The sequence below is a fragment of the Chenopodium album genome, chromosome 21 (assembly GCF_948465745.1).
Source record: "Chenopodium album chromosome 21, dcCheAlbu1.1, whole genome shotgun sequence".
In the NCBI taxonomy this organism is placed as follows: Eukaryota; Viridiplantae; Streptophyta; class Magnoliopsida; order Caryophyllales; family Amaranthaceae; genus Chenopodium; species Chenopodium album.
The window spans coordinates 14,873,976-14,899,095 of NC_137854.1; the positions used below are offsets into that span (position 1 = coordinate 14,873,976).

Consider the following 25,120-nt stretch of genomic DNA (forward strand, 5'->3'; position numbering starts at 1 on the left):
TGCTGAGCTTAAGTGCCCCCCAATTGAAAAATTTGGTCTGGCCTTGTACATGGCATCGAAGAAGCTGCGGCCATACTTTATGGCACATCCAATTGTGGTTTACACAGACCAACCCTTGAAGAAGCCGTTCTCAACATTAGAGGCAAGTGGCCGCATGCTCAAGTGGGCCTTGGAGCTCAGAGGTTTTGACCTTGTGTTCGAACCAAGGAAGGCAATCAAGGGGCAGGCTTTTGCGGATTTTTTGGCTGAAATGACACGGCCTGATCTTCAGCCGGCCGGGGACCAAGTCTGGAAAGTGTTTGTGGATGGTAGTGCAACAGCGACCGGATATGGTGCTGGTATTATATGTGAATCTCCTGAGGGAGACAAGTATGAGTACGCATTGAGATTTCAGTTCCAAGCGTCAAACAATGAAGCTGAGTACGAAGCATTGTTGGCCGGCCTAAGGATGTGTAAAGCGGCCGGGGCAACCAAAGTTGAAGTATGCTCGGACTCCCGACTAATAGTTCACCAAGTCAATGGTGGCTTCGAAGCCAGGGAGCCGACCATGATGAAGTACATGCAGCTAGTTAAGGATGAGGCCGAGGGCCTAGAACATTTCTCTCTCAAACAAGTTCCTCGTTCAGAAAATCATCAAGCGGACGTTGTAGACACCTAAAAATGTCTCCCCAAAACCAAACCCGATGATGAACAACCTTTCACCGCCATTATTGGTTGGGTTGAGTATGTAATCTTTAAGTGTGCTTATATCCATGTTCATTCCCAATACATTTCATAAACCAAGCCAATTCATAGCCTATTTTCCCAAACCATAACTTATTGTCCTCTTATCATGCCTTTAAACCCAAAATAATTCATTTCGTGTCCATTAAAATCATTCATTTCGTGTCCTTTTTATAAAAAACGTTTAGACCAGTTGATTTTGGTCCATAATCTGGGTCCAATGATTGAATATTTGGATGGGGATTTAAAATAGCTTTCCAACGATGTATTATAAACCCAAATCCGAGTTATAACGAATAAGTTATGGCCAAAATACTAAACTGGATCTAATTTAAACCGAACCTAAGCCCACCTTACCTACGACCCGATGATCATGTGGAGGGTCCAAAGGTTTTAATCTCATTCCTAAACCAATTAGGATTAATTGGAAGCTTCTATAAGCTTCTAAAAGATCTTAATTATCCTTTTTCAAAAGATAAGACTAAAGAGTTTGAAATAAAATAAAACTCCTCTAGTAATTTAATTCGAATTGAAAGACGTTCAAAGATTGACAGATATTATTTTTGTTCCTCACTGTTTTTATCTGATTTTTATATGTTTGGATAGCTCTTGAAATTATCTTTCCAATGATATATTATAATATTAATTCCGAGCTATAACGAAAAAGATATAAAAGAAATACGAAACTCTATCCAAAACTGACACCGTCCCACTATTTCGGCCATATCTTTTATTATACAAAATATTTTAATCTGATTCTAATCTGGTTAGAAAGTAGAATTCAAGAGCTTTCCAACGATATCTTATTCATCTTATTCCAATTTCTGGATCAAAAGATATGATAAAAACAAATACCGCAAAAACTACTGTCTATTACAAGAGTTTTATCCGATTCGAATTCTTATCTTCTCTTGATTCGACCCCTCTTTTTTTCCCTATAAATAGAGGTCATATCTCCCCTTTTTCAATCATCAACAAGCTTGATCACCAAATCATTCTCTCTTCCTCTCTTCTACACTAAAAATCATCCTCTCTCCCTACACCAAAAATATTCTCTCCTCTCTCTCTACACCAAAAATATTATTTCCTCACTCTTGCTCTAGCCTAAACTCTAGCCACCCTATTCTCTCATTTTATATACCTTAAGCACTCCAAGGAGTCCATACAATACCCGAAGTTCTATACTTAAACCAAGGCGTGAAAGGTAGAATTAACTGAGGGTTTGGATCAAATCAACTCTACTTTTATTTAATTTAATTTCAATTTGATTTATTTTTATAGAAGTTACTAACAGTTTATTCATGATGTAGCAATTTCAAGAAATCGCGGAAAGTGAGTAATTAATCACTTAATTACTCTTATTATTATTTCTTATTGCTAATTTCATGATGAGGATTATTATTTGATTTGACTAACGCTATTATTGTTAGATTGCTTCCAATATTAATGTTTGTTCTATTATTATTATGATCACCGTATTGCATGTTTAAAGGGAATATGTAATTGAATATCAGCCTAATAAGATAATTTGGACAACCGGTTTAGGTTCCTTTAATCTTGTTATTTAATCAAGTGATCACGATATCTTAGAATAATGTGTTGCATTAATATTCAACCAATTTAGCATAATAATAGTTTGGAGCAAATTGAATATTTTGTTTGTATGCCTTTGAGATCACATGAATACTTTTCACAATAAGAATCGAGTAGAGGCCAATACGGGCGAATGTGACTCCATGACTCACTTCGTACCATCATCCCCGATCCTCCTTTCGTGGTTCCAAACCATATGGAGTTAGTAATCTCATGGATTATGAATGGGGTGTAACCTTTACGGGTCAATCGTTGTTGCCTTCGTTGTCCCTTTTCGTGGTTGCCTTAAATGATCCGTGAACGGTTTACAAGTTCCTTAAAAACTTGTTGGCGGCTCCCTACTTTATTTGTCCCTAATCGTTGTCCCTAATCGTTATGTCAATTCCCACTTCCTATGAGTGCCAAGCATATTCACAACATGCTTTAACGTAGGCGCACTTCGAACGACGCCTACAGACGCCCTCTCCAAATTGGCTTCCTCGGCATCATGTGATACTCCAAGATCAGTGTTTTGGGAAGTAAAGGAGAAAAGGAGCATTGACGCCGAGCCCGTTCAGATAATAGATCGAAGTTCAACCTGGATGGACGGAATTATTTCCTACTTAAGGGATGGAATACTTCCGGACGATCCAAAAGAGAGTTGGCTAATGAAGAGGAGAACAGCCTGGTTCGAGATGAAGGATGGGGAGCTATTCAAAAGAGCCTTTGTGAAGCCTTACCTTAAGTGTATAACTCCTGAAAGAGGGCATGAAGTGTTGGACGACCTTCATCAGGGACATTGTGGCTCACATATTGGAGGACGAGCCTTAGCTGAAAAAGCGACACATTTGGGATATTACTGGCCGAGCTTGAATGCGAACGCCATAAAAATGGTGAAAAAATGTGACAAGTGCCAGAGATTTTCAACCCTTATTCATCGTCCAGCAAATAGTCTATCAGCCATTAGTAGTCCGCTTCCTTTTGCTAAATGGGGCATGGACATTTTGGGGCCGTATACTCCTGCATCCGGCCAGAGACGATATGTACTAGTGGCAGTAGACTACTTCACTAAATGGGTTGAAGCTGAGGCCGTCCGGGGCATTAAATGGACAGATGTGTCAGCCTTCATTTGGAAGAGCATAATCACTCGGTATGGGGCACCCCAGTCAATGGTGTTCGACAATGGACCCCAGTTTGAGACGCGCCAACTCAAGGAATGGTTGGGAGACCAAGGCATAACTCATTGTTTTGCCTCAGTTGGCCGACCACAAGCCAATGGTCAAGTTGAGGCCTATAACAAGTTGATTTCAAATGGGATCAAGCGCAAGCTTGAAAAAGCAGGCGGTCTATGGGCAGACGAGTTGGTTAACGTGTTATGGTCCATACGGACAACAGCAAAGAGTTCTACAGGGGAGACTCCATTCTTTTTGGTCTATGGAGTTGAGGTTGTACTCCCAATTGAAATGTACGGGCCCACTTTGCGGGTAATGCTTTATGATGAATCGGCCAATTGGGAGGCCATGAAGACCGCCCTAGACTTTCTTCCAGAAGCTAGGGGCAATGCGGCGCTTAGGCATGAAATTTATCGCTTAAGGATGACAAGGGCATATAACCGCCGAGTGTCTAAGCGGCCGCTCAAAATGGGGGATCTAGTGTTGAGAAAAATGGAAGTTGTTGGCCGTGCCAATGAGGACGGCAAGTTGACTCCAAACTGGGAGGGGCCGTATCGAATTAGGGAAGAAGTCCGAGACGGCACATATCGCCTTGAGGCAATTGATGGCCGTCAGATCCCACGGACATGGAACACTGATAATCTGAAGAAATATCATGTTTAAGTTTTTATTTCTTTAAGTACTTAGCCAAAAAGCTGTGTATACAGCTAGGTCTAATGACCGAGCCTTGTAATTAAAGCCATACGGCCACAACAATGTACCTTTGACAAAATTAATGAAAAGTCAGGCATTGAGGAACTATTTGTTGTTTTACTTGTATTTATTTGCATATTATTATTTATGATTAAAGGCCGAATGAAAAGATTTACTAAGTTGCTCCAATATAGCAACACGGCTTATCATTCTTACTAAATGGCCGAAGTGAAAAGGAAGCAAGGTTGCTCCCAACATAGCAATTCGGCCACACCAAAAAAAAAAAAAAAAAAAAAAAAAAAAAAAAAAAAAAAAAAAAAACTGATTTAATTTAGAGAACAATGCGTCCTCCCAATTCTAGGCGGACGATTGAGGAAAGGTATTCAGAACTTGTGTAGAAAGCAAGTGTCCTTTACAAATAGGGCAAGGGCATACCTAGGCGTTTGGCCCGGCCGAGCAAGGAATCTCTAAGTTGAGATAATACTTAGGATTTCTAGGGTGCGTCCGAGCGATCGATTCAACGGACTGCTCGTACAATGATAGCCGAACGACCAATTAAATTGATTCGGTGCTTTACCTAGTCCAAGGGCAATCAAAACTATGATTTGATTAACTTGCTAGTCGTCATACCCTTTAAGGCATAAAAACTACCAAGTTAATCAAACCACTTAGAGAATGGACTAGGAGAACACCGAATAAAGGGGCATACCCCTAGGAACGTACGAAAAGGCATAATATTGAGACGTACGAAAATCATTCAAAAAACACAAAATTGCAAAAAATTGCTAAGTATGAAACAAAGGTGAAAGAACCGCGCAAAGGCGAAAAAAAATTTCATTAATAAGACCGCGCAAAGGCGGCCATAATGTGTACAAAACCGCTCAAACAGGCGGCCTCAAAATACAAAACAAAAAAAAAGAGAAGTACATAATAAGCTAAGTACAAAGTAAGCTGAAAAAAGAAGGAAAGCTTGAAAGCTGAGCAGACGGCTGCTGGAGGACCTGAGCTCTACTTAGCCGTATTATCTTTGGCAGGCTCCTCCGCATTTTTGGCGTCCTCGGCCTTGGCAGCCCCGTCGTCCGCCTCCTCCTCCTCATCCCCGTCCTCTCCGGACTCGGGGGAAGTAACTACTAGCTTAGGAGGAGGCATGCCGGCCTTCTTTGCCTCTTCTCTGAGGCAGACGTACTGAAGCCGCTTCTTTAAGTGTTCCTCATAATAGGCGGCTTCACCTTCGTCCACCATCAAGTCAAAGGCATCAAAGAAGTATGCCTTAAGTCTGTCTTCAGCATTTTGCTCTATGCGGACGACTTCTTCCGCGCTGGGTGGCCGAGGAGTTTTAAGTTGCTCCTCATAGTCCGCAATGGACTTCTTTAAGGTCTCAACCTCGACCTTCAGCGCGTCCGCTTCATCTAGAGCAGACTTAAGGTTGGCTTGGGCCAACTTCAGCTCACTCTTCAAGGCCTCAGACGCCTCAAAGCCAAGCCTCCACTTTTCCTCGTCCCTTTCAACCCTCAAGGCCTCCCTGGCCAAGGACTCTTATTCGAGTGCCTTGCCCAGTTTGACCAGGTCCTCTGTTTGTCGCGCTGCTTTATCGGACAGCGCGGTTATCTGGATCTCAAAATGCACCCTTTAGACGGCGGCCGTCCCAGTCACAGTGTCCCCGGCCTTTCTAATTTCTAGCCAAGCTTGCTTTAGCCGCTCCTTCTCTTTATCCTTCCAGTCAAGGAAGGCGTTCAGGCGGAGGAAGAGCTGCGGACAAAAAGAAAGGAGACTTAGTCAAATATGAGAAAATTTCGCTAAGTGTTGGAAAGAAAAAGTACAATGCAAATGAAACGTACCTCAGCGCTACAATTGAGCATGGGGGCGAAGAAGCCCTCATTGATCCTCCGCAGCTTGTCACGCTGCACTTGGTGGACCGCGCGAACCATGGCCTCGCGCATGGCCTTCTTGTCCGCACCAGTCAGTGAGTGGTCGGGCATCCTCAGTTGCATCTCCTCTGATATATCTACGGACGACCGAGCAAGAAGAGTTAGCTAAAATTTACAAGTACAAGTAAATAAAGATGTACAAAAATAAAGAAAGAAGAAAGGCTAACCAGTGGATAAGCTTGGAGGAGAGAGATTGATGGGAGGAGGCGGCAAGGAGGCCTCCCCATCGTTTTCTGGACGACCAGCATCAGCATCGCTGGCCGACTGACTGGGGCATGTAGCCAGTCAGATTTTTTGACTATCTCGACCCCCGCAATCGTGAAGGGGCCGGTCATTTTTTCTGGGGTTGACTTATCCCCACCGTCCGAAAGGGACGAACTCATCGTGGACCTGATCAGCAACAGGTTCCACGGGCTTGGAGACCCCGCTTTGTGTCAGCCTGGGCTGTTCTCCTTGAGACTGCGTTGTAGCAGTCTGCGACTTCGCCTTGGCCGCAGATTTTGAAGACGTCTTGGAAGCAACCGTCTTCCTCTTTTTAGATGCGTTCGCATCAGGAGTGGGCGTGGCCGGCTGCTTCCTCCTAGCCTTCGGAGCAGAGGAGGACTACAAGAAACACAACCAAAGTTAGAAAAATTTTACAAGACAAAGAATATGCTGGCGTCCGTGTGAATTGGGGAAGGAGCTCCCTTCTAGCATGCCTGAACGGACGTAAAGCGTCCGCGCAAACTCAGGAAGCAGGCTCCTCCCAATATAGCAGAACGGACACAATGAGGAATGAGAAATTCAAAAAATAAACTAAGTGTTTACCTCCTTGAGTTGCTCGTACATCTTAAAACGAGCCTTGTATCTAGCCAAGTCCACCTCGGACATCTCCACCTTCCCTTTCTGGGCCGAGTCAAGCATTGCGTACGCCTCCGCTGCACAGAGAAAAAGCAAAAGTGTTAGAATATTTTTCTAAAAACTCTACGTGCGTACAAAAAGTTTATATATCTAAGTGTCCACCTAGGGGCATGTTCTGGTACATGTCGTACGCAGACATGAAGATAGGGTCCCTAAGCCAATTGGCAAGAAGAACCCAATGGCTAGGGACACGTTCAGTTTTGTTACCCCTGTTGACTCGGTTGACCTTGAAGTACTCAAGCTGGTGCTCATGGCTAGGATGGATGGGCGGCTTGTCAGGTCTATGGTCTCCGCGTCCGAGCTGAATAGGTTCTAGACGGCACTTGTTCATGCGGAGGTTGAACTCCGCATCTTGAGTTTTGATACGGTAAAAGCGGTGCTTCCAGTCCCTCCATTTGCTGACACGGTCGACCACGACCATGTAATCCCTGGTCGCACTCAAGATGAGCCAACCGTCCACATCCTTCTCTAGCCGAGTGAGTGAGTGCATCTCACAGAAGATTGCAAAGTCTGGCGTGAAACCCTTGCAGATGCACGTCACTAAGTACCCAAAAATATTCATCCAACTGTTTGGCGTCAGTTGGAAGAGGCCAATATCGTATTCGTCCAGAACTGTCCGAACGAATGGATGAAGAGGGAAGCGAAGGCCCACGTCCAAGGCGGCCCTGTAAACGCAAAACGCCCGTTTGCGTGGCCTCTCCTCATCCCAGGTAGCCACAACAATGGCTTTCCTGGGTACTTGTATTTCAAATCCCTCCCCCAAATGGAGGGACTCCTTGTACTTCTCAAAGTCCTTTTTCAGGAACTTCAGGGCCGTCTCCCCAACCGTACAGGCGTACGGGTCCCTGAAGTTGTCAATGTTGGCGACGTTTTCCTCGGCCGCCGCCTCACCTTCGGCCGTCTCACTCACGGCCTCTTTCTCAACTTCTTCTTCTTCCATTTGGTGAGAAGGAGCACTCCCAAACTCTGAAGACAACACCCTGTCCAGGTCTGCTGCCTCGGCCGAGCTTCGGCCTCTTGAGCTATGTACGCCCATGGAAGAAGGAACGCCCTCCTCAACTAATGGACGCTTGCCTTTGTCCTTGGCAGCGTCCGCCTGATTTCCCGAAGGAGGGGCGCTGCGAATAGGTAGGACGGACGGTTCTCTGATTGAGATTCCCGTCAAGGGTCTGTCCGCCCCACCTAGTTGAAGCAGAGGTTGAGAAGAAGAGGGGACGGACGAACCAGAAGCGTCCGCCCCAGGATTGGAAGGATTGTCTTTGCAGGCTACCAGCTCGGCCCCATCCATGACCGAACTGGCAAATTGAGGGAACCTAAGTTCCGGAGCAGGAGCGGACGAGGCGCCTTCAGCTTGTAGGCGTTCCTCGAAGGAAGAAGTGACCTCCATGGCCAAGTGATGAGAGCCAGTGGAGGCGGTCGTGGTTTGGGTGGTGGAGTTAGTCTCCACCATTGTACTTGGGTTACTAGGGTCATAGGGGACTCTAGACTGCCGTCTGGGTTCCTGGCCGCATGAATCTCGCGCGTACGCATTGTTCTTGCCATTGCCTGTTGGGACAGAGAAGAATAAGTGGGGGTGAGTATGTACACATCAGACATAGACTCACTCCAAGGAGGAGACAACTCTTCTCCGTCCACTCTAGACTCCTCAGTCCCAGGCGAACGGCCGGCCTCATGACGAGAGTCGGACGAAGCCGAGTATAGATCCAGAATTGAAGTAAAAGAAAAAGAAAACAAGTAAAAGTAAAAGAGAAAATGTAGACGACCTACCTTTGTACGTTCTGAAAACTTTGAAGGTGGTGGTAAAGTTCTTGAAGGTTGACCGGAAAACTCAAAAAAGGCCCGGAAAACTCAAACTCACGGCGGCGCTCTTGAAGATTAAGGGAAAATTAACTTTCTCTCACTAAAATGCTCTGACTTCTCTCTAGAATTCACAATTGGGTAAAGTGTGAAAATGAGAATTCACTTCCGATATTTATAGAATGAACTCATGGGGGCAAAATGGTAAAATCATTTTTCCCGCCTAAACATTCAAATGGTAATTTCTTGAAAAATTACTCGAAGAAAGGGACAAAACGACATTAGGGTTCTGGTAACTTGTGAAAAAATCAGACGGACAATTGACGGCACGTCAAAGTGAGTTGAAATGAGTTAAGTGACAAATTCAAGAGTTTTACACCTTCAACACTTAGTCTCCAAAACTCGAGAATATCTAAGAGGAAAAAGCGTCCGCCCAGTTCTCAGACGTTTAGTCCAAAAGGAAAAATTCAAACGTACGCAGCATGATTAAAGAGCCAGAGAGTACGTCTGAAATCATGGAAGCCCAGTTTATCTCAAAGAAAATATGTGGACGCTCTGGGTAGTAAGGAGATAGGCTCCTCCCAGAGTACCAGAACGTCCAGCCTCATTGCTGTGGCCGCTCTGGGTAGTTAGGACTCTTAGGAGATCAACTCCTCCCAGAGTATGAGGGCGTCCAGCCCAAAGTAAGTGGACGTCCAAATGAACTCAGAGGTTAAGCCTGTCTCAGAGTACGAGAACGTCCAGTACAAAGTATGGACGTCCAAATGAGCAAGAAGACAAGCTCACTCCAGACTACGAGGACGTCCAGAGCAAAATATATGGACGTCCAGGTAGCAAAAAGAGCCTTGAATCAAAAGTATATGGACGTCCAGGGCAGATGGGAGGCAAACCCAACCCAGAGTACCAGGACGTCCAGAATGCAAGATCAGAGGAGGCGTCTAGTAAGTGTACGAGCCACCCCCTCTGAGGGGCAAATGTTTAGGGTAAAAATACCCCAGGTGCGTGGCCCAATCTCATAGTGACACGTGGCTCAGTAAAAAAGGCGACACGTGGCCCTATGAGAGTGAGACACGTGTCCACCTGTCAGGGTGACACATGTCAGCCTTCTTTAAATACCCTAATACAACATCAGAAAGAGAAAAAGGCCCTGATGACCTCAGGCCCAAATCCCGAGAAACCCTTGAAAACCGTAAAACGGCGCCCCCCATGATACGTGGCGACCTCTGATTGCGCAGCCAATCATGTCACGAAATTCTAGGGCATAAACCTTAGAGGTGCACATGTTCCCACCCCTATAAATACCCCAATCATTTATGATGGGAGGGGAGGATTTTGACATAACATAAATATAGAGCACTAAAAGCTCCAACTTCTCTCTACTTTCTCTCTCTAGCCTTTTCCGGTTTCCGATCACTAATTTGATCGTCGGAGACGAATATTCCGATCACCGGAATATTCGTTGTTTTGCAGGTGTCCGAGTCTCATTGTCAACAGAGCGTGACCAGTATCCGAGGAAATCACAAAAAAACCCCGAAACAACTACTTTTAACAGTTTAAAAAAGAGAGGCAATAACATTGATGAGGGCAATTAATTAAATAACCTTTAAGAAGATATAATTTTGGGTTTTTCTACATTATAACCCTCTAACTTTCCATTTTCTACGATGTGCCCCCTTTTTTGAGAAATCTACACTGTAACCTCAAAATACATTTAGCTTCTATATGGTAACCTTGCCGTTATCTTGCCGTTAACTAATTCCATTAGTGGGGCCCACTCACCACTTAATAATATTTTTTAATCGATTTGCGTGTTGGAAATGGTTTCGTTAATGGTTTTGGGGGCTAATTTGTTCCTAAAGGGCTTAGATTTGACAAAAAAAATAACACAAATGGCCTGTTTTGCATATTAAGAAATGTCTCGATTTGCGTGTTTACGTATATAATACGCAAAACAAGACATTTGTGTCATTTTTTTGTCAAATCTGAGCTCAATTTGGATCTCTTAGGACCAAAATAGCCCCCAAAACCTTTAACGGAACCATTTCCAACACGCAAATCGATAAAAAATATTATTAAGTGGTGAGTGTACTCCACTAACGGAATTTGTTAACGGCAAGGTTACCGTATAGAAGCTAAATGTTTTTTGAAGTTACAGTGTAGATTTTTCAAAAAGGGGGATACAACGTAGAAAACGAAAAGTTAGAAGGTTATAATGTAGAAAAACCCTATAATTTTCTAAACACATTTCATAAGATTAATGACGACAAATGAATACATAACTTTTCTAGAGGATATAATTATCCAAACACTATTAATAAGAGTCTCAAATTTCTTTTTAAGGTAACATCCAGTCCATTAAGACATTGTACCAATATAATTTGTGCCATACACAATACAATCATTGTTATGATCTTTGATAACCCAAAAATTATAAAAGGGCGTCGCAAGAAGATTAAACTAATGATGACATTACAAAGGATTATAAGTCATATTAGAATCAAGCATTTGCTGTGAACAAACTATTCACAAAGGATTATAAGTCATATTAGAATCAAGCATTTGCTGTGAACAAACTATTCACAGGCCTCATTGGGTCACACACCATAGTCAACATTATCTCAACTAAGAAGATTTAATGATGACATTACTAAGGATTAATAGTGGGATTATGTAATCTTGATCGAAAGCTAGATAGATTAATGGAGTAAGCTATTTTACTTGAGTTCATTACAATTTGAAAGCTAGTGAATCTAAATCCTAACTCATATCTAAGTCCTGATAGCAGGCTCAAACGAGTTTCGTGTGTTTATGTTATAGAGCAGGCATTGTTTGTACTTAAGAGAGTAGCACTTTGCTCTTTCGCAATATCCTTAACCTCTTTGCACAATCTACAAACTCTCTGCAACCACAATGTATAGTGAAATGAGGGTCAGAAAACACTAAAGCTGTTGCACTGAATGACTAAGTTCATGTTAATTTTTGAAAAAAAACATGACTATTAGCTAATGAAGGAAACATACTTCCATGGAACATCGCCAGCAGACCTCCACTTCTCCTCTCTGTCCTTGTAGAACAGCATAAACTCCGAACCACGTTGAAACAAGCGTAAGCCATATGCTGTTAACCCACCTGAACTCAAAATTAAGGCCATACTGATAAGAAAATAATTGTGTATGATTTTCTCCGATTATAGGAAGTAATGCATTTGTGAGCGAGCTTAAATTACCAAACATGTTCTCGAGTTGAAGAGCAAGGTCAGCATAGCCAGCATGATCGACGAGGCAGATTTTCCTTCCTACGATAACACCATCCATGTTGACCTTAACATAAGTCCATCGTTCTTTGCTCTGGACTCCCTCCTGGTCTTCAATAGAATTATCAGGGTTTGATTGTGAGCAATTAGGACTTTTGAGGCGTACCAAGTGACTTGGGTACGACCACTGCATCGGATCATTGTTGTAAGCCCCAGGGACTATTGTCGAATCCATTTGCAATCTTTGGTTACCTGCATCAGTTTCAAATAAAGCATTAGCCTCGCTTTTGATGATTCTATTGTTATCACTTTTTTTTCCTTCAGGTCAACACTTGAGAGTAGAGGGGAGAGGTAAGGGAAATCCCCCTACTCTCAAGCAAATGTAGTTGATGGGGAACTCACCTTGTGTCGTGTAAATGGGAGTAACACAAATATAAGGAAGGAGTACTTTTGTCCTAAGAAAGGATCTACTCCAAACAACTTCAGAGGCTAACTAGAATTCTTTTTTAATCTTGGAACAGTTATCTAGTAGCCAAATTGTATGACATGCCTAGAATTGGACCGACCATATAATATAACAAAAATAAACATAATTGAAAACAATTTAAAGTGTGAGAACACATACTCTGATCAGCATGATGACAAGCTTGGGTGTGAAGTGTATTCAAGCTAAGCCCAAGATCAAGAGTTGACGCGTTCAAAAGAAAACCAGCCATGTTCGAGTCCATTTCAACACTCTTCTACCTGCACTCGAGTCTTATATCAAGCTACTAATGTTTCGATGAATTTTATGAGTAATACTAGACAGATACTGAACACATTATATACGAAAACATAACATGTAACGAAGAATACGATAAGAGTACTAACTCAATGTGGGAGCCTACCAAGACGACATAGAAATTTTGTTCCCACATTGGAAATGTTACCCATTTTGTGATCATCTATCTTCTGAAAAAACGCAGAACACCATAAAAAAAAACAAGGGATGGGAAGAAATGAATCTGACAGAAATGGTTAGATTATGCAGCCTAAAATTGGTACAAAAAATTTATCTTTCTGAAGGTTAATTTCTAAAGATGACAAAACAAACTCTGAAATAACACTGTTGTTGGTTTTCTGCTGTTGTTGCATAAATTGCATTATTTATGATGAAATTACTTTATTTATTGTAATTTACTAAATTTATCTATATGCCCATAATATTCTGATGCTTTCTGAATTTAATTTGTTTAACTGTAGGGAGACATTTTTTGTTGGTGCTAAAGTTGACCACTTGTACTCAGTAGTCTGTAGTCTGTACCTATGTTGAATGGATTTCTAAAGGCTTGGATTTTCTTACATGTTTATTGTTGAAACCAAATTATTAGGGATGGAGGCATGGAGCACAGCAGTATACAAAGTAATTTCAATGTCACAAGTAAAGCAAAGTATAAAAATTTATGTGGTTGTCTACTCTAACATCAATATTAAATCTCGTCTACATCATTGCTCTTTATTGGGAGCTCTCTCTACGCCCAGAAAAAAAAAATATAAATGTTCAAGGTATAACAAGTAAGACGTAGTGATTAACGCCGTAACCACTTCTTCGATATGAGGGAAAACCTTAAACTAAACTGATTAATTTGATAGTTGTTAGACTGTTAATTAGTGTCTTACAACATTACAAGGACAAAGCCTCAAGGGCGCGATAATACAACAATGAGGCTAAAAAAAAAAAACCTTCTTGATTTCTTATGACATGTTTTTTTTAAAATATTAATATGTTTAACTACGTGCAAACGTGCAATGCCATTGTAATCCCTCTTCAGCATCAACAAAATAAATAAAGATTGTAACACCAATAGTCCATTTAAGCATATAATTGGAGAAAAAACATAACTGATGTAGGAAAAGAATTCTCTTTATTCATTCATCACACAATAAACCATCATATAATCATACTGCACGAATTTCCCAAGCACTGCTCGGACCAAAAACAATTATAGGTACTTCGTATATTCTATTCAATTTATGCTATATACGTAGTATAAGTTCAGGTAAGTTATAACAAATTTCACTATGTTACAGTTAAGTTCTAAGGAGTTTAATTCACAATAACAATAATGCTTTAATCAGTTTACATAAATTTCAGTTAAGTTTTAAAAATTAATATCATTCAGCATATTAAGTTAAATTTAATTACATAAAATATAACCTAAAAATCTAGTTTATTTATTTAAAGCTAATATCTTCAAAAATAAGCCTTAATCAAGTAATTTATCACCGTAACGGAGTTCCCTCCTCCACCCCAACAATAAAAATCACACACCATCTGTATCCCAAAATAAAGACAGGATAACACATCTATTTCGCAAACAGTAAGTCTCATCTTATCCAAACAAATAAAAAAGGAGACCATATAAACATTAACTCCAAAATATATAGATCTAAGATTTCCTTTTCAGTTTTGGCTCCTTGCTTTCCTTAATTTTTGGTTTGATACTGAGAAATAGAATGACATCCAAAATCCATCACTCGACGTAACGAAAACGACAGGGACATTTTACAACAAAGTCTATACAGCTTGTAGAGAAAATAATACAAACCTGCAGCAAAACACATTTAACCAGCATCTTCGATTCTATATATACGAACTATGAACTTAGAGTCAAGAATCTGAAAACCTTATACACATGTACAATTCTGACCACAAGTATGGGAACCGAAAGCTTGGATAGCAGACCAAATCCAACCTGAAAGCAACTCTTGACATCCTCGGTAAAAAGGAGATATTCTTGGCTGCTTGCCTAGGGCAATTTTACTTTGCAATCCATTTTCAAAATCATAAATTAACTGAGCACCGGCGTGAAAATAGCTTGAGTTGGTGAAGTGAGATGCAGCTGCTTTGCTCATTGTAGACAAAAAAAATAAAATCACTTTGAGAGAGGGTCACGTCCTTTAAATCCAAATCTCTAGTCATTACAGCTCAAAAACTCAACTATAAGAGGATATATTTCTTCTACAGCCTGCAAAACCAAGAATAAGAATTAAGTTTTAAAAACTTATATGGAAGGGGGAGGAGGTTGGGGACACAGGTTCACAGAAAGCCACAAAAGACTGAAGCAGAAGAATACAAAAATATGCTGGTAACTGTACTAAGCATGGCTTTCAATGATATAAAGTAAATAAATTACAAAAGAAAGGTCAAAATATACTAACCAGTCTTCCTCCAACCAAATCATAGTGCGCATAATGTGGACCTCCGGGTTGTCCAACAACTTTATAAGTAACCATGTTATCAGGCATAAACTTCACAGTTTCTGTTCCATGAAAAATGTCAAAAATAGATTTTGGACAAACAAGTTAAAATCACTAAGCTAAACTATATCACTTTTCCTCTTAAGTTTTGGTTGAAAAATTCCTTTCTTTGTGCTATCTAGTAGAAAAACTTAAGGGGGTGGGGGGGCTGCAACAAAGTCCCTGTGTCACTGCACACGTGTTTAGAAAGGTGAATAAAGAAGAGTATACTGGGGTTTGATTGATAATAGGCAATGTTAATAGTAAATAAAATTGGGGACTAGTTGATTAAAGGTAAATATCACAAAGCAAGACTGCAAGATGGTGAAATCTGAATGCTAAGAAAACAAAAAAAAAAAAAAAAAAGAAAAAAGTAAAAACAATTAGGGTTTGATTGACTAAAAATGAATTTTTTTAAAAAACGATGCTGAGGTTTGGTTAATTAAAGGTGAACAATAAGAGAAACCAATAACGGAGATTTTTTTTTTTTTTTTTTAAAAAAAATTGGGAAAATTTTTTGGGTGTATACTTTATAAGTAAATGGATGTGCATGAGGATGAAGCATTGGATCGTAAGGGATGGAGGAGGGGGATCATTTTTGATAATTACACGAAATAATCAAATTTGGTTCATGTAGCCGACCCCACTTATGAGATTAAGGCTTTGATTGATTGATTGATTTTGGGTATATACTATATAAGACTACTATTTTTGGATGGAGGGAGTATTGATTCGTAATCTTGTAAGGAGACTTCCTTTTTTTAAATAATAAAACAAAAATAAAGCCAATTTTAAGGATCCACATATTCGAGTTTGACGATCGTCAATAATATAGAAAGTAGGGGTGAAAGTAATTCGGATTAAAATCGATCCAAACCGAAAACCAAACCGAATTAGTAATTCGATTTGGATTTTTTTGAAATTCGGATTGAAACGGATTGGAAAAATTAAAAAATATGGATTACGGATCGGTTTGGGGTTTAAAAAAACCGAAAACCGAATTACAAACCGAATTTCGACCTATTTTTTTAAGCCCATTTTCTTTTTTAAATTATCCAACCACTTTCCCCTTTCATTTATAAACTAAAAAAAAAACCTAATTCTTAATTCTCCTATCTCAATATTTTACTCTCTCACAAAGAATATAGTTAACAAGAAATGATTGTAGGAACTTTTTGGGTGAAGTTCGAGTTTCGGGTTTGAATGTTGCAAAAGAAGGGAACAAATTTCGGTATGGATTGGATTCTAATTTGAAAAACCGAATTAATTCGGTTTGGATAATATTGGATCATATCTAAATTCGGTTTGCATTCACATTGAGATTTCCGAAACTGAATTAATTCGGATTGGATTCGGTTTTGGCTATAATCCAAACCGCAAACCGAACTTTCACCCCTAATAGAAAGTAACTCATCTAAATAAAATTTGTAACAGAATTCAGTCCAAAACCACCCCAAAGCATTACTACTTAATAATAAGTTAACATAAACCACCCTTATTCCGTCTACTCAAACCCACCCCGTGACAGTGTCCACCCAAAAAACTTCAAACCACAAGTCCACCACCACCAATAACACAGTAAGCTAGCTTAACCACCACAGTAACAGTATCTCTAAGACACCGTTAACACCAGCCTCCTATCGTCACCAGTATGTATGTATGTATTCTCAAGACCTAATCAATGTTAATGTTACCTCTTAATTAACATAGCAATGACACAAATTAGTGAGGGAGTATTAGTGAGAAAGTGAGAAGACAGAACAATACTTTGACGGGGCGTTTGGAATGTGGGAATGGGAGTTTGGGGATTAAAATGTGGGAATGGAATTGGGAATTGATTGTTGGGAATATAGAAAAATATGACAATACTTTGTTTGGGTAGTGGATGTGAATAGATGGGGAATAAATAACAAAAATACAATATTACCCTTACTGTTCTTTCTCCTCCATTTTTTTCATTAATGGCAAAAATGTCATTTTCTACTTATTCCCATTCCCACCCATTTATTACCTACCCTCCCTAGGTAATAAAATGGTGGGAATTCACCCCATTTATTCCCACTCCCATTCCCTACTTTAATCCCATTCCCATTTAACAAACAAGAGATTTTGTTTTATTTGGGATTAAAATTCCCATTCCCACCCTCGATTCTCATTTACCAAACACCCCCGAGGTCACTTATTATAACATTTTTCACTTATCTCTACATTATGTTATAAACCAATACTAACAAGGTTAAAAAAATAAAAAAAAAATAAAAATTAGTCAAAATCAACGTCATGATGTCTCATAAGTTAAAAGTCAAACATTAAACACAGACTAAGATGCTAAGATATTAAAATAAATAAAAAAAAAAAAAAAAGGTAAGGAATACCATAAACGGCTTCAGGTGGGCAAATGAGATCATGATCTCCCGCAAAAGCCAACACTGGGGTAGTAATTTTGTGCAAATGCTCCTTGTAGAAGAAGGTGCCACTACGGTCACGCAGTCCACCCTCTCGAAGTGCTGTTGTTAGTTGTAGTAAAAGTTTAGCTGATATAGTACCTGGAGGTATTATCAATGAATTAGAAGAAGATACTTGAGGAAAAATTGTGGTGAAGAGTTGACAGTTGACATTCAAGCAAAATTTCACCTTACAGTTAATTAGTTAAAGACATTCTAATGAACACTAGCAAGTATATAGTTGCTTGAACATCAATTATAACATAATGACAAATGTACAACACGCAAAGATAGCAGTTCTTAAAGACTTGGAAAACAGCATAAATGAGAACATCAAGGTCATCAAAAAAAACAACAGTATAATAGGAGCAATCCAACATAGTTCAGATAGCAGACACAGAAGTTGACTATTAACACTTAATACAAGCACAGAAACAGTAAAATATATAGCATTAAATGGTAGTCAATCCACATCTCCAATTAAAAAGCAATTTTAACTTGAAAAGGATAGGGAAACAACACATATGGAAAATTCAACAAGAAACAACTACAAAAGTTGGACTAATAATAGATGTGCACCTAATCAACAGAATAGCAATCCATATAGTACAGAGTCTAGACAAAGAAGTTGATTAGCACTTAATACAAGCAAAAGAGGAAAAAAAAAAAAGTGCTTGTTATATGTTGTGTTGTGAGTGCCACATGTACTTTTCCTTCTCATCAAAAACTGCAGAAGAAAATACAAAACAACATTCAAAAGAATAAAAGGTATTTGTGCATACAGAAATTGTTCAGAACAAGCTTCTTTAGCAACTCTGGATCCATCATGTCCTCTGCTGATATTAAATTATTCAGCCAAGACAAGACATATGGAGGACTTGATGTAAAAGGGTAAGCAGCTGATAGCATGGCTCCTAATGGAACAACAGGGACATTAAGGACTTGTGCAGGATTTGCCTGATAAACAATAAATACAAAAAAAAAAAAAAAAACAAACAAAAAAAACAAAATTATATCACTTGTAAAAGGAGGAAAGGACCATAAAAATGCAGAATTGACTAGTATTCCACTTACAAGGGGTAGGAGCATCTTAAGTGTTGATTTAGAAGTTGTGTAGTCAAGTGAAGACGCCAATGTTACAACAGCTGCTAATCTAGGATCTCTACCTTCATATCCTGATTTGGAAAATAGCCAAATAGTGACTAACCAAATGCAATAATAGTAATAAATAGTGACCAACATGCAGCTCTTATTAGTAAGTCAGGCTAGCTCAAAAGGAGAACAGTAACGACAGGGATTGTTACAGCAATTTACAGTCATAGCATACCTCTAATGTCAAAGGGGAAATTCTAAAGATATGTATAAAGAAGATTGGTCGAATAGAGATGTGCATGTTTGAGAAGGAATTGCAGGAACAGCTTGAAGTATAGAATAAAATGTGATATACATAATAAGGTTAAACACATTAATGTTGTCAAAAAAAAATAAGAAATTAAAAATAAAAAAAAAACACATTAATAAGATAAAGGATGTGTTTTTAGCTTATTAAACAATATGTATGTGCACTGGTCCTTAAAGGATATAAGTAGAGACTGCTCTCGTTAGCTACAAGAGACTGCTAAAGTGTAAAGATACAAGAGACTCATTAGCTTTGGTTGATGTTGAGGATTAATAAGAGGAGACTGCTCTTGTTTTTATGACTTTGTTTAAAACTTCATAAGACCCACTCATTATTTATGCAACTTAATACTGATAACACATTTTAGAAAATGGAGGTAAATTCTTATGAACTTAAGCATGCTTTAATGGAGGTAAATTATAAATTTTTGGTATTTCAAGGGCCTTCCGTGTACTTGCTTTTTGGCAAATAAATGGTGGGTTTGGTGCTGTGCTTATCATCATCTCACTATGGGAGACCCTTTCTTCTCTCTTAGTATTTCCAACCCAGAAACAAATCCCTGAAACACCATCTTTATAAATGAAGATTTGAGTCAAATTTACTAGAAATGCTCTAGAGACCCATTACACAACAAATTTTTGGTGTCAAAACCACCTTCATAGCTTTTAGTTTAGAGATTTGCAAAGAAAGATTGAAGTTTGGGTGAGCTATAGCCACAAATTTCTGATTTTGCCATTTTGGCAAGGTATTGTAGTACTGAGTAGTAACTACTTGATCAATGTTTTAAAGATTTCACAAGTCTGTAAGTGTTGTTTATGGTTAAAGTTAAGAATGCAATCTGGCAAAATCACGATAATAACATGAAAAGTATTCCCATATCCCAATCTCGTTCTTAATGTTATGATTTGTCTTAAATTTACTTTCTTTTCTTTGTTCTTGCCAACAGATCTCTCCCTTGGTTCCTCCTTGACTCCTGTCTTAAGATTTTGGTAAGGTACTTAGCTCAAGCTTTGACACTTTCATGCAGTAAAAAAGACTTCAAGATGTGAAACCATGTAATCAATAGCCACAAAATTTGTACACCAAAACGTCATAACTTACCATATTTGGACAGAATCCCATACAACAGTATACCACCCATTGAGTGTCCAATGGCAAACAATTTATCATCCTTGGGTTTGCTTTGAGATATTATATAATCCATCTGCATTACAAAGACACAAAGTGTGAGAGTATAATATTAGAAGGGGCATGAAGCTAATTACAGAGCATAATATATTGGCAGAATGAGAGATTATACATAAATCATGTTCGCTCACATTTAAAAAGAATTTTATAATTATCATAGCGTGAAGGGTGAGGGAGAGTTGAAGAAGATCAAAAATCAGATGAAAGTAGGATTATCAAAAGTTAAACTGTTAAAAATATGGAATCTGTTTTTAACCAACAATTAAGAAGAAAGGTCACCTCACCACAGCAGGAATATCCTCCTCCAAGTAATGATCAAAATCCCAATCATACTTCACCATCACATCAAGCTGTTTCTGAAATTCTTCTATGGTTGTGAAGAAACGGGTCTGCAAATCAAAGAGTGGAGGCGAGACCGAACGTTGACTTTCTTCAAAGATATTCACTAGCCTTTGGCTTAGATCTGATACTTGATTAGCTACAGAAGAGTTGTCACTAGTTTCTAACAAGCTCGAAAGCTTTTCCTTTATGTCATTGAAGCGGTCAAGTAAATAAGAATCGTCCAAGAGTTTCTGAAGTTGATCAAATAGTCTTGCAGACATAACTTTTGATTGACCTTCACTAAGAAAGCCAGAGAGCCTCTGAGACAAACGCATGAATGTTTCTGTCAATTTTGTAACGAGTTCTGATTCATCCCACATTGTCGCAACTGTCAATGGAGCTCCATTATGAACAGGGACGTCTGCATCAGCTACTGCCCCATCCTCAACAGTTGCGGACTGCCTTGTTTGAGTCGCAGCTTCTTTTGCCTTTTCAGCTGCTGACTCCATCTTACTAGAAATTTCATGGGCTGACTGTTCAACATCTTTAGAGTGTGTAGCAGGCATGCTCAATCCAGCCCCTCTAACTTCCAGAATCCATGTATCAAATCCTTGTCCAGACATGTAGCGAGCAAATGAAGACTGCCACAAATATAATATTAATTAATAAAAAAGGAGACAAAGCCACCTAAACAGTTTTAAGACCGCTAGAGACCATATTTTCATCTTATTTACTAGCCAATCAACAAGCCTTTATTTAACAACATGATCCCAAGAAAAGTAGACTATAAATCAAAGCAGCATTTTAAAAACAAGACTGACCTTTTTTCATGCAAAAGGAAACAACATAGAGCTCTCTAGGATATGAATGAACGATAACACATACATATAACTAATTAATCTTATCCCTCCTTAACACCCTTGAGAGAGGGGGGGAAAAAAACATAAAAGTACCCCTAACTGCCCTACGGCCACCATTCCATTCCATTCTATCCCAGCCATATTTGCAGCAAAACTCCAATGTTTTACTCCTTTCTGATGACACTCCCAGTTCACATTAAGGCATTTCTTGACTATGGATACATTAACCTAAACGCTATGCCCCAATTCTTGACTTGGGAGCATGTTGACCAGAACCCTATCAGAATTGGAGTGCCATAATGCTTATAAAGGACAACCATAGTTAATATTTACAGCAAATGTTATCAAGAATCGACAGAAAATGGCTATGGTGTTCCTGAGGGGATAAAATACAACAGTTTTGGAATCTATATACAAAATTGCTTTAAGGTTTAATGATGACAGTAGGATACTAAGATACCCCACTTAAATGCCAAAAGTTTTATGCGTAGAGCTTATGTAGAGTGTAGACTAAATAAGTCCTTATGTAAAGCATAACAACCAAGTAAACACAGAAATACAATGTAATTAAGTTTATCTTAATGCATCTAGCTTTTCTAATATGGCCAGCTTAGATACTCCACACCATGCACATATGAAGGGGATAAATTAATATATTCACAGTACATTCTTCTACGAATCCACTTTCAATTGGTGCATATGGTGTTAACCTAGAGACTACAAGGCAAGAAATATGGAGACCAGCCAGAAAGCTAACCTCTCACATGATTTAAATGAAGTGAAAAAAGTCACAGAATTAAACTAGTTTCAGAAGTAGTGGGTTACAAGGTAAAGATAGAGTCATTAATTCTCTTTTAACTTAAGGTTGTAATAAACTAGAAGAGAAGCAAAAAATAAATGAATTACACTGTCTTTGGTTTTCAATGGGAATGCACTGCTGAAGATTAATGAGATAATAGGGACAGAAGCTTAAGAACAAAATGGCATTTGTTCAAGGAAAACTGAAAAGAGACTATAGCCATTTTGTCAAAATGAAGAATATAAAAATTATTTAGTATTTCATATAATATCTAGCACTGTCGATGAATGCCAAATAGCATCACCAACTTTAAGATAGCAAGCTTAGTTCAAACTAAGTCCCAAACACTTCCTCATTTAAATTTGAGGCTAGGAAAATGTCCTAGACAATCTTTTTAACCAGGGATATGACCCAAGCAAGAAGATTAGAACTTAGAAGAATAAATAAACCCCCACCATGTTGTGAAAAAGAAAGCAAAATTCTGAAATTATAGCAGAAATTTAAAATGCATAAATAACTACTTCTTCAATCAATTTCTGATTCAAACTTCAAAGTAGTGTCAAGCTCTACGGAGCATGTGTGTAGTGTATGGGTAGTTTGTTACAGTAAGAAGGCAAATTATCATTAGTTGAGTTAATGTAGTAGCTTAGTGGATCCATGTTTACCCACTAAATCAGATTATGTTTCCTTAATTCTAACAAGTAGTCATGATGTGTATGCCTATATAAAGTCTTGTAAAAATACAATGTTTAATTGGATTGAATATATGTATGTTCTTATTTCTCCTATCTCATCCCTATTTATAATTTCTAACACATCCAAGTTCATCACTCGTAGAATCTCTTACTTTGTCGTTATTTACTTAACCTATGTTTTTTTCTTCATCTACTCTTCATGCAAAACTCCACTCAACCTATATTTTCTATAATTATACTTCCTCCGTTTTTAATTATTGCACCACTTATCTATAGGAACCATATCCATTTTAGAATACAAAATATCTCGGTTCACACTACAAATACTCAATATACCCTCACATGGATAATTATGTAGTTTTACCCTTCTCTCTTTCTTTTTCCCACTACCAAAAAAAAGTGTGTCCAACCTCTATGGTGCAACAATAAAAGAACGAAGAAAGTATTATTTACTTGCAACATTCCACTTCTCTCATCCTTTCTCTCTTACTTTCCATTCATTTCTCTTTGACTGTTGTAAAAAGTGCATACATAAACATTACTACCTCCATTTTTTATAGGTGCCTCATTTAAGCAGCACTAATTGGTGTTTGGATGGTGAATTAAGTGAAATTAACTATTTTATAAGTGGGATTTGACAGGGAATAAAAAAAATTATAGAAAAGTGACAATAAGTTCAAAATTTATTACTAAGTACTTTGTAAGAGAGAATCAAAATAATAGAAAAGTAGGAATAAGGAACATATGAGGAAAGAGATATAATAAAATAAAATGTCAAAACACAAGAGAAAATTTCCTAAAAAGGAAATGGGACACTTAAATAAGCAGCCAATTTACTTAAACCGTATAACCTAAATCATACAGCCACCAACATTTTAACATTGTTCATGATTGTCATCACCACCAACAACTCACATACGGTCATACGGAGTACCAAATAATTTCCAAATAAAGTACTGATAATCAGGACAACTCAACACCTCAATCATTGTTATGCTTCAACAACTAATAACAATAATAAGTTGCATCTATTAATCCGTTAATTCGCAGCGCTAAATTAAAACATTGATCAATTAAACACTAAAATTCCAACGACATTGATCCAAATCATAAAATAACACCCAAAAAAAAAAAAAAAAAAATGAAAATCCAAGTACCTCGGGAGATAGATCATAGCCAATAGCATTGGTCCCAACACCAGACAATAACAAAAGAGGATGATTCCTAGCAGTAGCCTGCACATTCAACAAAATCAAACACCCAAAAATCACAATTCAAACCCTAATTAAAAAAAAAAACACAAATAGTCAAATTAATCAAAAAAATTAAAAACCTGAGGATTAGGATGATAACGCCAAAGAGCAAGACGCCAATCCGAATTAGCAACATGAACATAATGAAGCTCATCAGCAGTACAAATCGAGGGTTTATCAACAACGGCGTCGTTTGAGAAAGCTTTAACACTCAACCGCAGCGAAACACGGCGATGATTACCGGTAACAGCCGGTGATAACCAGCGGCGATAATCGGCGGTTGACGGCGGCGAAAGGCGGCGGAAGAATGAGGTGAATTGGAGAGAGAAACGCATATCTGATTGAAATTGAAATGTAATCGCCATTTTTAATGGTGTATTTATTTACACTGATAATAATAATTTGCTGCTTTGTAGGAAGCGGTGCTACCGCTTAATTTGTGTTTGGCGCTAATTTCACAAGTTTTTATTAGGATTTAGGAATTTGAGTTTGATTTGTTTGTTTACTTGTAATTTCATTTGAAGAATACATTTGGTGAGAAATATTTAAAACGAGTATATTGAGTTTGTGGTCGGTTGTTGTAATCTTTGTCTTCTTTTTCTGACTTTTATGATGGGTCCTTGCTGGAAGTGACACATATCCTATATCCATAATCGAATTACTCCATATGGACCCGTTGTAAGTCTAAAAATGTGTTCGACACTGGCTTTTGAATAGCTTTTATTAGTGTTTTTTTTTTAATTCAATGGTATCTTTTGTGTATTATACGGAACATACTCTAATATTTTATTGGAGTTCCGATGTTACTCTCAAATCTAGCATTTGTATATATATGGGCTTGCTC

At 38.6% G+C, this 25,120-nt stretch overlaps 2 protein-coding genes across 2 annotated transcripts; both read right to left on the bottom strand.

The window, feature by feature from the left end:
- Positions 1 to 11,444: 11,444 nt before the first annotated feature.
- LOC145602950 (auxin-responsive protein IAA32-like) lies at positions 11,445 to 12,981 on the bottom strand. Its single transcript, XM_081659092.1, has 4 exons — positions 12,664 to 12,981; positions 12,012 to 12,290; positions 11,806 to 11,914; positions 11,445 to 11,684 (listed from the first exon to the last, which is right to left on the bottom strand). Exons 1-4 carry the CDS (start codon positions 12,764 to 12,766, stop codon positions 11,621 to 11,623), a joined length of 555 nt encoding a protein of 184 aa, XP_081515218.1. The 5' UTR covers positions 12,767 to 12,981; the 3' UTR covers positions 11,445 to 11,620.
- A 1,481-nt stretch (positions 12,982 to 14,462) lies between these two features.
- Positions 14,463 to 24,718, bottom strand: LOC145601775 (uncharacterized). Its single transcript, XM_081657843.1, has 9 exons — positions 24,357 to 24,718; positions 24,181 to 24,258; positions 20,633 to 21,310; positions 20,262 to 20,364; positions 18,836 to 18,936; positions 18,544 to 18,718; positions 17,693 to 17,863; positions 15,240 to 15,340; positions 14,463 to 15,046 (listed from the first exon to the last, which is right to left on the bottom strand). The coding sequence occupies exons 1-9, from the start codon at positions 24,639 to 24,641 to the stop codon at positions 14,993 to 14,995; spliced, it is 1,746 nt and encodes a 581-aa protein (XP_081513969.1). The 5' UTR covers positions 24,642 to 24,718; the 3' UTR covers positions 14,463 to 14,992.
- Positions 24,719 to 25,120: the final 402 nt, after the last annotated feature.

What these genes read in the sequence shown, in the direction of transcription:
- LOC145602950 (XM_081659092.1), bottom strand. Translation starts at nt 12,766, where the DNA reads ATGGACTCGAACATGGCTGGTTTTCTTTTGAACGCGTCAACTCTTGAT. An exon ending in TTGTCATCATGCTGATCAGA is followed by an intron (nt 12,291 to 12,663) that starts GTATGTGTTCTC and finishes AAACTGATGCAG; the next exon opens with GTAACCAAAGATTGCAAATG. An exon ending in TCAACTCGAGAACATGTTTG is followed by an intron (nt 11,915 to 12,011) that starts GTAATTTAAGCT and finishes TTTTGAGTTCAG; the next exon opens with GTGGGTTAACAGCATATGGC.
- LOC145601775 (XM_081657843.1), bottom strand. Translation starts at nt 24,641, where the DNA reads ATGGCGATTACATTTCAATTTCAATCAGATATGCGTTTCTCTCTCCAA. An exon ending in GTTATCATCCTAATCCTCAG is followed by an intron (nt 24,259 to 24,356) that starts GTTTTTAATTTT and finishes TTGAATGTGCAG; the next exon opens with GCTACTGCTAGGAATCATCC. An exon ending in AGGAGGATATTCCTGCTGTG is followed by an intron (nt 20,365 to 20,632) that starts GTGAGGTGACCT and finishes TTTGTAATGCAG; the next exon opens with ATGGATTATATAATATCTCA.